Here is an 11,535-nt window from a genome sequence, read left to right on the forward strand (position 1 = left end):
TTATTTTGTACATGTAGAGGTTGTGTATGTGTAAGATGCTTTAAGTTATTTCATCGTAAGAGGTCGAGCTGTGTCACATGCTATATTTGGTGATATCATTGCAAGAATAGAATTGGCTAGTGTATTGGAAAATTATATTATTTTAGAGTTATTTGATTTGAATTTAAAATTTGTACTGTTTTGATGTTTAAAAGCAATTGTCCAAATTGTGATTATTAGATTATATATTGTTTTTTCTCAACATTTTCATAATTATGTGTTAGTTTGTGTTCCTCAGTCAAAATTACAACACAGTAGGAGAAATGGATGGAAGTTGGAATTAAGCAGGACTTGAAGGGTGAAGTATTGAAAGAGTTTGAATGGGAGCAACACACTGTCGAGAGGCAGGAAAGAGGAGCAGTGAAAAAGAAAGAAAGAGAACTCAGGGCAGCTGATGAATGTGAATGTATAAGACAGTATGAAGCAGAAGAACGAGAAAGAGCTCGACACCGTGAAATGGAGATTAAAAATAATCAAATTAAGCACCAATTCAAGTGTTCAGTATAGTTGTATTCTCATTCTCTTATTATATGCTACTCATCGTTCTGGTGCCATCTCACCATACACGTACCTTCAATAATTGGTTGTTCACAATAATAATATTGGAATCTGTATCTCAACACTATTGAAAATAATAATCACTACCATACTCAAGTTTACTTCTCAGTTGCTAGACGGCCATAACCCTCTGTGTCGTATCCAGTATTCACAATATATACAAATTTTTCCTCAGGTACTCAGACTTCTGACCAAATTATAACCAATAATTAATTACATTATGTGACTCACTACACCTTACCTCCTGGAGATAGTTCACTTATGTATAGAATGCAAAAAGTACCTTTTACTCCACATGTACAAAATAAACTCAACTTTACTTTGTAACTAGAATCTTAGATATATTTGTATCTAAACAAACACCAAATATTTCCTCCAGAAACTATATATCCAAATATAATAATACAATTCACATATTTTAAAACCTGTACACCAAATGAAATTACTGTACAACAATTCACAATACATAATGTCACCATGTGACATTCTGGAACTCTTGACTGCCCATCATGTATGTTCCTATTTCCTACCTCATTTGGTTATGATCTACTAAGACAATTTTACAATCATTTCTAATATCAGGGTGAGACTCATTCCAGGGACTTTTGCTTTTGAATGTTGGACTTTCTGTTTTGAGCCCATTCACATCAGGTTCATCTAACTGCCTATCATGTCTCTGGGCTTTTGAACTTGGTGGCAGATCATCTCTCTTGATTAGACAGTATCCTTCCTACAAAGTGGCTACTCTACCTTCAGGTCTTTCATTGGATCTGTTCCCAGTTGGACATGCCAGTGATAAATGCCTTCACAACTCCTCTCAGTACCAAACTTCTCCACTTCTGGTTTCCAGTACCTCACCTAGTTGCTTTTGCTGTAGATGCCTTCAGCCAAGACTGATCTCACCTCTTTCTGTATGTTTACCCTCCTTTCCCAAATGTTCTGGTTTTGATTTGTCAACTTCTGTTAGTAGCCTTCTTATGGCTGGGTTTTCTCTTCTTTACCAACTGGCAACCAGAGCACTCCCTTCTTCTGCCTCAGTAGTGGCTGCTTGTGCTACAACCTCATACATTTCTCTTTCACCTGGGAGTGTCATCCTAACAGCTTCACATGTGAGATTAGTCCATCCTTTGCTTTTTGGTTAGTTTTCTCAAACTGTGTAGCCCTTCTTTTGGTCAGTTTTCTCAGAGTGTGTAGCCTTTCTTTATCACATTTGTGTCACCCTTCTACTATTTCTGTCTGTTGACAGAAATAGCAGGTTTTTCACTGCTGGTCCACATACCACTCTCTCCCACCAAGATTCCTTACTTTTTCCCACATTTTGCCCTATTTCACCTGGTTGTTTTGCCAAGAATTGTCAGTTTCTACTATAATAGGCAATCAGACAACCTTGAAGACTCCCCTATGACTTTTTTCTATGGTTCTTTCTTTTCTTCTGCTGTTCTTTCCATCTTGTTCTAGTCCTTCTTATTCATCATCCCCCTTATCCAGTTCCTTTGCCTGATTGGAACCTTTATGTGGTTCTACATGATCTTAACCAGACTGTGTTTAAACCATTGGCCTCTTACTCATTATATTATCTTAAAGCCTATTTCCTTCGATCTTGGCCCTCTATGATCATACTGATCCTGATTATTTTTTGTGTTCAAGCACTTAGGTGTTACTTGGCATCCACAACTCCATTTTGGGTGTCTCACAGTTGTTTATTCTTCCCACTTGATTCACTCTCTGGCCTCACACTTTTGACAACCCTTGGACGTGATCCTTCAGGCTGGAATGTGGACTACATCCAACACCTTCAGTTTCCATTCCTCCACCATATGGCAATTTCATCTCTCTCAGGATATCATCTACTTCCAATTACCATTCTCCAGTCTAGCATCCATTTTTGGTGGGTAAGTGCCTCTTGTGCAAAATTCCTTACCTGTTTCTACTCTTGTCTGATTTGCTTCTAAGAAACCACCCAGTGGCAAGTGTTGCCTCACAAAGTATACTTATTTCCCTAAACTTGCATCGAGTCAGGGGCAACAGAAAGTGTTAAACCCATCTTCAAATATGCCCACTGTTGAGATTTTTTGCAATACCATTAATGTGGGATATACATATATGTGGGAAATACAGACCATATCTTCCATGGACTATTATGGAAAAAACCAGCACTCTTTCCTGGTCTTTGAATGAAGCATGGGAGACCCTTGCCACTTTCAGTTCCTAGCTGCTGGGGTGGCTAACTTGGAAAGTTCCTCACCAGTTGTACAATCTCTCCGGAGAGAGTCTGAGTGGGCAGCACAATGTGGGAAGTAGGGCAAGGGAGTTCAAGACAGTGTAGTGCCAGATGCAGCAGTGTTTTCTTCCTGCAACAGGAAAGGACCTTTGTCTCTGTACCTTTTTGTACCATGAGTAAATGATACAATAGAACATATACCAAACCGTATGGTCTTATCACTTCCCTAGCCACCCTACACTTCATGTCCAACTGACTGGTTGTTTGCAAATGCTTGGTTTTTCATGCACTTTTCTGCTCATCCCTGTGATACCTTGGCTTATTTGCTTTCCTCCTTTCATACTTCCATTCAGTCAAAGACTATACCCTACATGACATGGATGCATTTTCTCATGAGTATGGCCCCCCTATAGGGTGTTAGACTCCAAGGGCTTTCCCTTTAGTTACCATCTCTGAAAGGTGCTTATCTAGGTTTTTGCAATTTTGTTGGTCCCTCAACCACATCAGTGTGGGATTCTAACTACTGTGTGAAGATGGGTAAAGATATAAGTTTAAATTTTTCACACCAAAGTTCACATTAAAACCTGTGTCTTAGGTGGGAGATAGCTCAAGGCTAGTGGCATGCACAAAATCTCAAAGGCAGAGGTGCAAGGAATAACTATTGTGTGAAAAGAGGTATCTATCAGAAGTACATTTTTAGGAAAGGAAAATGTTAACTTCAGAAACAAGTTTTTAATAAAAAGACTTTATTTAAAAATGATTTTTTTTAAGTACAACAGACTTGTAATTTTTGCTAAAGGTTTGCCAAATTTTTAGAAGATACACATAGTAAATTCAGAGTTATAGTATGTATTATTTTATGATTACCTTGTGGTTTCAAGGTTGGTCATTGTGATCAGGCTTGTATATTGATATTGCATAATTGTATCACACTGTGGTGTACATAAAAAACTAAACATAATTTGTTGAATTTATTTGTCATCAATAAAATGTTTCAAAGCTACACAGTACCAACAGGGACTAAACTTCTATTGTATTTCATTACCTGCATTCTGCTATACTGAATGTTAAACATATGTTTTTGTGATTTTTTAGATAAAATTATTCTGAATATCTTAATATTGTAGTTGAGGGGTAGCTTTAAAAGTATTATTTTTTTTTGTGTGTAACTCAGTTAAGAGTTCCTAGTTTGTAATAATTATATGATATTTTGTAATTGTTTCTTTGTTGTTGTTTTTAACAGTATAGCATATTTTTCAGGTATGTAGAATTAAAGATATTTTAGAATAACTGTTTAAAAATAATTTTTGATAATTGGATTATTATTATATTTTATAAAATAATCCATATTTTCAGGTCCAGACATTGTAATTTGTGATGAAGGTCATATTTTAAAAAATAACACCTCTGCCATTTTCAAAGCCATGAATCGTATCAGAACAAGAAGAAGGATTGTTTTAACAGGTACTCCATTGCAAAACAACCTATCAGAGTGTAAGTGTATCTTTGAAAGTATTTATATTTGATAAGTTTAACAGTAAGTTTATAATTTGACAGTAGAACAACATAGAAGTATGTTGGCATAATAATAACTTGAATCGTGCTTCATATTTCATCTCATGGGTCTGAAATAATATAGTATGATACTATAATAATGTGGTTAAGAAGATAAGAGTATGATACTATAAAAATGTGGTTAAGAAGTTAATAGTATGATACTATAATAATATGGTTAAGAAGTTAATAGTATGATACTATAATAATATGGGTTAAGAAGTTAATAGTATGGTACTATAATAATATGTTTAAGAAGATAATAGTATGGTACTATATTAATATGGTTAGGAAGTTAATAGTATGATACTATAATAATGTGGTTAAGAAGTTAATAGTATGGTACTATAATAATGCATGCTGCTGCTACATATATGTATATATTTGCATAAAACACTGGTTTTGATTATCCTTGTGGGCTAAAAACATTACAATATAAGATAATCACACAACTTTTACATGTTATATTTATTTTAATTTACTGAACATTAAAATTTTCTTTTTCAGGTATAATGCCCTCTGTAAGATATAACAAGTTTCAACAAACTACATGTATGAATGCTATTTCAAATAATTCATAACCAGTTGCCACTTTTAAAGAGACAGATCTTGAAAGCTGGATCTTATAAAAGTATAACTGTCTTAAAGCTAAAGCAATTTAGTAGCTTTAAGTGTTATGACAGGTGTGTTAATAAATAGAGCCACATTGATTTCAGTGTTAATGACTTTTGACATTTCTTAAGACATTGTTATAAAGTTTGCCACATTGAATATTATTGTCATACAAAAATGAAATCTCTTCCAAAAAAATGATCATTAGAAAAAAATGTGGTGTGGAATAAATACATAATAGCATGTAAACAAATTATAAAACTATAGTATGTTACTATTTGTTGATTGCAGTAGACTGATGTGCTTCAGTTTGTGGTGAAATCATTTTTAGTGATATCTAAAATAAAATTCTAAGAATACAGTAGCTCAGTGTTAAGTCTGAGGGCTTATAATGCTAAAAATCATGTTTCAATACTCATGATGAGCACAACACATAGCCCATTATGTAGCTTTATACTTAATGAAACATAAATTTATCTAACAGAAGTTTGTGTCTAATATTTTGAAGTGTTAAGATGTATAAATTGCAAATTTAAATTAAAATACAACTCACATGTTTTTGTTTAAAACTTTAATTTAAAAATTACATAACTACTTTAACTAAAGTTTACCACAAGTGTTTACTCTATGCATTGGTATTAGTAAATACTATTACCCCTTCATAATACACTTAAGAAAAAAAAAATGAAACTAAATGAAACATATAATAACACTAATAGCAATGGAAGAAAGGAATAATGAACAGATAAATAAAAAAAAAAGTTCATAACTAAATGCAATATGCTTTAGTGCTGTTTTAAGTACAGACCATTTTCAGCTATGGACTTAACTACACAATATCTGATTAGCCCTTCAGATTTTAAAACTCTTAGATTAATTAGATAAAATATAAAATTATCATACTTACATTGCATCACCATTTATGATGTTGTAATACCCTCTTGTTATCTTGAGGAGAAATAATTTTGAAGTACAGTCACATTGAAAATAACAGTGCACAACTTGGCATACACATTGAAGTCAATGGTATTTTGGTCCTTTTTTTCCCAGCACCTGTGTAAACCAAGTATAAAAACACTAACCTGAAACGAATCTCCAACCCTCTACAATGCGTCTTTTCCTTTGACCACTTGAAGAGACAATGAGTACACCGTAAACTCAATTGATGTTAAAACTTTAGATTTAGGAAACCAACACATTGGTGAAAAAAACGTGAATCATGTGAGGTCTATCTCTCTATATAGTCTTCTTGAGTTAGATGGACTAACTTCATCCTTATTCTTAAATTTATTCTTACTTTCCTCATCACTACCTGAACACTTATGTTTTCATTCACTGCATTACACTTGGTGTACCATATCTGGTAGTTGACAAGAAAGAGAATATTTCAGTTGATATTACAGAAAGTGAAGTATTAAACAGGACAGAAGTGTAACTTATAGGTCCAAATTTAAGTACATATTAAAGCTTTTGCCAGTAAACTTTAACATACACACTGTCATAGAAAGCATGTTTAGTTGTTTCTATGCATTTGTTTGTATCTGAAATCTTAAATTTAAACAGCCAGTCAACGGTGCTTACAATATTATGTACTAAATACTGTAATTTAAATCTTGTCTTTGGCCTTTGAGATTAAAGTATCGTATATTTTTTGGACTATCATCTCTGATAACCTTATTTTTATGTTGCTATGATTTATCAGGATGACAGTGTCTGTAAAAAATGTTTGATGATAAAGGCAGATTTTCTGCTCTGACTGCCTACAAAAACCTGAGTTAATCCCAACTATGTAGCTGTAAAATGAAACAAGTTGTGTTCAAAGCTCAGAATCTTGCATGTTAGACTAACAGTTAATGATATTAAATGCAGTTCAAGGCTTAAAAACCTTCTTGCTTAACAGGTAAAATCACTAGGTCTCTGGACAAGCATTCAATCTTGTCAGAAACAGTCTTTTCTTGTATGTGTTTTGATATGAACTTTAACTTTCTACTTGTCTCTGGACAAGCATTCAATCTTGTCAGAAACAGTCTTTTCTTGTGTGTGTTTTGATATGAACTTTAACTTTCTACTTGTCTCTGGACAAGCATTCAGTCTTGTAATTCTACATGAATTTAACTTTTAACATGATTGTCTGAACTGCATGGCTGAGTGACTAATAGTGATTTTACCATGGATTTTTTTACTGTATAGTTGCTAGGTAATGTAGATTATTGGTGTATAATGCATGAGATGAATATCCTGGCCAGCTGTGCATTAGTGTAGCACCCATGCAGTAAAAATGGAATGTGTTTTTGTTCACTAAGTGAATGCTCAGTTCATCTGTAACCTTCTTTTTTTATATAACTATTTGCTAACTTTAGTACACATTCAGTAAGCTTTACTAAAAGTACTTCATGTTTAAGAAAATAGTGAATACAGAAACAGTCTTTTCTTGTGTGTGCTTTGATATGAACTTTAACTTTCTACTTTTCATTATACTTAATTGTTTCAGTGAAAAAAAACATTGCAGATATGGTATCTTAGACAAGAGTAAATTATAATTTTCAAAGTATTTTCATCCCGTCCAAATACATTTTTCAGACAATTTTAAAGTATACTTTTTTTTTAGATCACAGTATGGTCACTTTTGTGAAAGAAAGTCTTCTTGGCACAAAAAAAGAGTTTCTCAATAGATTTGTTAACCCAATTATTAATGGTCAGTGTGCCGATTCAACGCCTTCTGATGTAAAGCTAATGAAAAGACGAGTTCATATTCTTCACAAACTTCTTGAGGGCTGTGTACAGGTAAGATATTAGATAAATAGATATGTAATTTGAATATGTTTCTGTGTGTTTGTGTATATATATATATATATATATATATCTTTGAGTGTATATCAAGGTTATGTCTCACATAAAAATAAGGGAAAGTGAGACTTAAAACATCAGGAACTCTGGACATTATCTGGATTTTCTCCCATTAATCTTATTCATGCAGGTGGGTCAAAGTACATATTTTATGTCTTTTTTTTTTACTGTGTTACATTTAAAATTTAATTAAAGAATTTTATTATCTGTTTATGTCAATAATTTTGGCATCAAAACATAGTTTATAATAAAACTTATATTATCTAAGTTTGAAATTCATGATCTTCACTAATCTGTGTCACTCAATGTCTGATGCTTTAATTGCTCCTTTTTTCAAGTTCTTTTTCATCTCTTTCATGCTTTTCAGACTATCCAACCAATTAAATACACAAAAAAAACAACAGATAATGAAAGGCCAGTAAATAAAAGAACTTCCTATCTTTATTTGTTGAGATAAGATTGTCCAACCTATAAACCAGGCTTTTGTAGCTTTAGTGTATTTTCTAAATATGTGGTACATATTAGATATACATGTCTATAACTAATAGAAAGAGCAAAATTCAATGTACCTCTTATATTTGGTGATTTATTTTTTTGCTATGAAAATCTCATAGTTTTCTAGAAAATGATGAGGTGTTCAGAATAAAGGTGATGCTCTGAGCAGTATTGGAATATTTTAACATATTTATAACTTCGTCAGAAAGCCAGGTAAGTTATAATAGTTTAGGACATTCCGGTATACTTTTTGTGTTCTGAAATGCATTTTTGAAAGATATATGAATTATTTACTGAACAACCAACATAATGAGAAAAAAGTAGACTCATCAAAGTATGCTCCTGAGTAAATATAGGCCTATAATTAAATTTCTTGTTTTTTGAGTATATTGTTAAATATACTTTAACAAAAGAGACTAAAATGTAAAAAGGAAAAACTTATTAGGTTAAATAAAAATTACGTAAAACATTTCTCGTGGTCATTCCTCAATGTACTCGTACATGTGTTTTGACGTCACCTGATGTAACTAACCTGGTACTTTGTTTACCTTCTGCTCTTCTGATGAGTGATATATTTGCCGTATGCTACTTAAGACAGTTCAAAGTAGGAATAAAACTTAAAGAAAACAGATATGAAAAGGCTAGAAGGCTGAGACTGTTACAGTAAATAATTGTAACTGTCATTCAAGAAAAAAGTTTTTTAAATTTTATTTCGTATTTTTCAATGTTTCATTTTACTGTACATTAATGAATTAGCTGCAATTAAGGTAAAGAAAATACGAAATAAAATATAAAGTTTTATAAAAACACTTGAGATTCATTTATGGAAACTAAAGTTAAAAGAGGCATTTTTATTTTTAGCATTAACTCACCTTTTATCAGACTGACTTAGTGAAGGCTTTATAAATTCTCATACACATCTTTAGTAAAAACATTTTATTAAAAATCTAATCTTTTTATGTAGAACAGACTTGTAATGCTTGCTAAAAGCTTGTCAAATTTCTTGAAGATGCATTTATTACATTCAGAGTTATGTGTAGTCTCACCAATACATAGTAGTTACAAGGTTGGTGAAATTAACAGTGGTTAACAATGAGAAACTGTTGAATGTTTTATCCTGAATATATCAAGCTGTATAATTTTGGAATGCTTGCAGTGCACTTGACTTCTCATTTAAGTAAGTGGTTAAGAGTATTCCCTTTTATGTCTGCATATTGTATGGGTTTAACTCATATCATATGAAGTCTACATTCAGCTTTACTTGACTTATTTGACAGTACAGAAACTATCTATACAGGGTCTGGATTTGTGATTGACAGATTTGTATGATATTTTAAATTACCTGTGACAGTACAAGAACATGGTCTTGACTGAATCCATTAACACTGTGCATCTGGGCCTGGGTTTTTAGAACATTTCATGACCTTTTATAGTGTTGTATTCAAAATTTAATTAAATGACTTTATTTTCAATGTGGGTCAGTAGACTTAGCATACAATATAGTGTAGACAGTAGTCCCTCTTAGATACAACTGACCTATCTGCCATGATAAAAAAGTCGCATCTGACAGGAAGTCATTATCTGAAGGATCAATAACCAGATAATGAACGACCGAATTCAAGCTGTGCCAGTTGCTATTCCAAGGGGTTGAGCATAATTGTTTATATACTGTATAGGTGCTCAAATAACGTAGCAAATTGGTACAATGTATAATAATAGTTTTTTATCAATAAAGATAACTTAAAATTGTTTTGTTTGTACTTTATGTAAAATAATTTATTCATCGATCACATTTATTTCATAAAAATCCACGTATCACATTTTTATTACATACATACATATAAAATATTACAAACTGACACAAAATTCATTTCATAAAAAATCGTCCATCTTTGTTTTGCACATTTAACGAAGTCACTTTGAATGTTCATGAGTCTGACAGTTATTATATCAAGAAGCGTTTCATTGTTAGTTTTCAGCACACAATTTTTAGTATCCATGTATAAAATAATGTGCAATAAATGTCCAGAATTCTACTTCAGAGAAAACGGAAGAAAATTGGAAAGAAGATTCATGAAACATAATAAAAATACATCCCATACTTGTTTTTACCACCAACTAAAAAAATCCACAGTATATCTATACAAAATGCAGTAATTTTAAACAAAGAACCAAACATCGGAAGCTGCGTATCTTAATTGAACAAAATAGTCCCACCCTAAACCAAAATTTCACCTTGAAACTTGGATCCTCTGATCCCAGCTCTGAAATGGGACCATTCCATGAATTTAGTAGAACCAGTAAAGAAATAAGAATAAATATCTGAACTAAATTATTACTAGACTCTAGCCAATACCTAATAAGGTAATCCTCTGATTACAAATACTACATAAAATGTAATATGTTGCATTAAAACAATTTCAAGTTGACTAAAACTTCTCTAATTTTCATGGTTTGTTTATTTTGTTGCTTTCGTCACAACTTTGGTCTGTGTGTCACGTTTCTATATCAACACTTCGAACTTTCTTCTTCGTGAGGATGCCTGCTAAGTCACAATCCTTGTAGAAACTCCAGCGTGCATGCTCCCAGTGTCACATGACTTCCACTGTTCTAACACTGCCCCTTCCTTAGTATTGTACGTCCCGAACAATAGCCACTTACATTAAACCAATAAACAATTAACAATAACTTAATTAAATGTACAGAATTTATAAACACACAATTAAAATTCAACAAAGTCTCTTAATTTGACGGGATGTATCTTCTTCCGTACTGGTCTCCATCTCGTTGGCTTCTGCTTCACATGGGGTTCATCTGCTCCATCAGGAAATGTTCTATTATCGGTAATAGTCACATCAGTGGTAGTAACTTCATTAAGAGCTTCACTGTTTCCCTTCTCAAAACCAGATAGATTTTCTTCTTAGACAGTGGCTTTTTCAGGTGACATGTCTTCAGCAGCGTCATTTATTGTGTTGTTCACTTCGTTCCGACTGAAATGTCCTGAACTATGATAACGCCAAAGCCTGTTGGCATGCACCACCTTTGGCTTACCTCGCTGACCACATTTTATCCAGAAAGTCACGTCTGAAAGATGATCCACAATGTCATATGGGCCTTCCCATGGAGAAGACAACTTAGGAGGCTTCCCTTTGGTATTTCTGGGATTATAGAACCACACCTTGTACAAAGCTGACTTCATTAGTTCTCTT

At 32.8% G+C, this 11,535-nt stretch overlaps 1 protein-coding gene across 1 annotated transcript in view; it reads left to right on the plus strand.

The window, feature by feature from the left end:
* The first annotated feature begins 306 nt into the window (after positions 1–306).
* The window catches only part of LOC106473114 (transcriptional regulator ATRX-like), a 32,230-nt gene continuing 21,001 nt past the window's right edge, over positions 307–11,535 (plus strand). Inside the window, exons 1-3 of the mRNA XM_013933795.1 lie at positions 307–490; positions 4,175–4,312; positions 7,593–7,768. Of these exons, the coding sequence (XP_013789249.1) occupies positions 307–490; positions 4,175–4,312; positions 7,593–7,768 (498 nt within the window). The remainder of the gene's footprint in view (positions 491–4,174; positions 4,313–7,592; positions 7,769–11,535) is intronic.

Source organism: Limulus polyphemus, unplaced genomic scaffold (assembly GCF_000517525.1).
Source record: "Limulus polyphemus unplaced genomic scaffold, Limulus_polyphemus-2.1.2 Scaffold5896, whole genome shotgun sequence".
Taxonomy (NCBI): domain Eukaryota; kingdom Metazoa; phylum Arthropoda; class Merostomata; order Xiphosura; family Limulidae; genus Limulus; species Limulus polyphemus.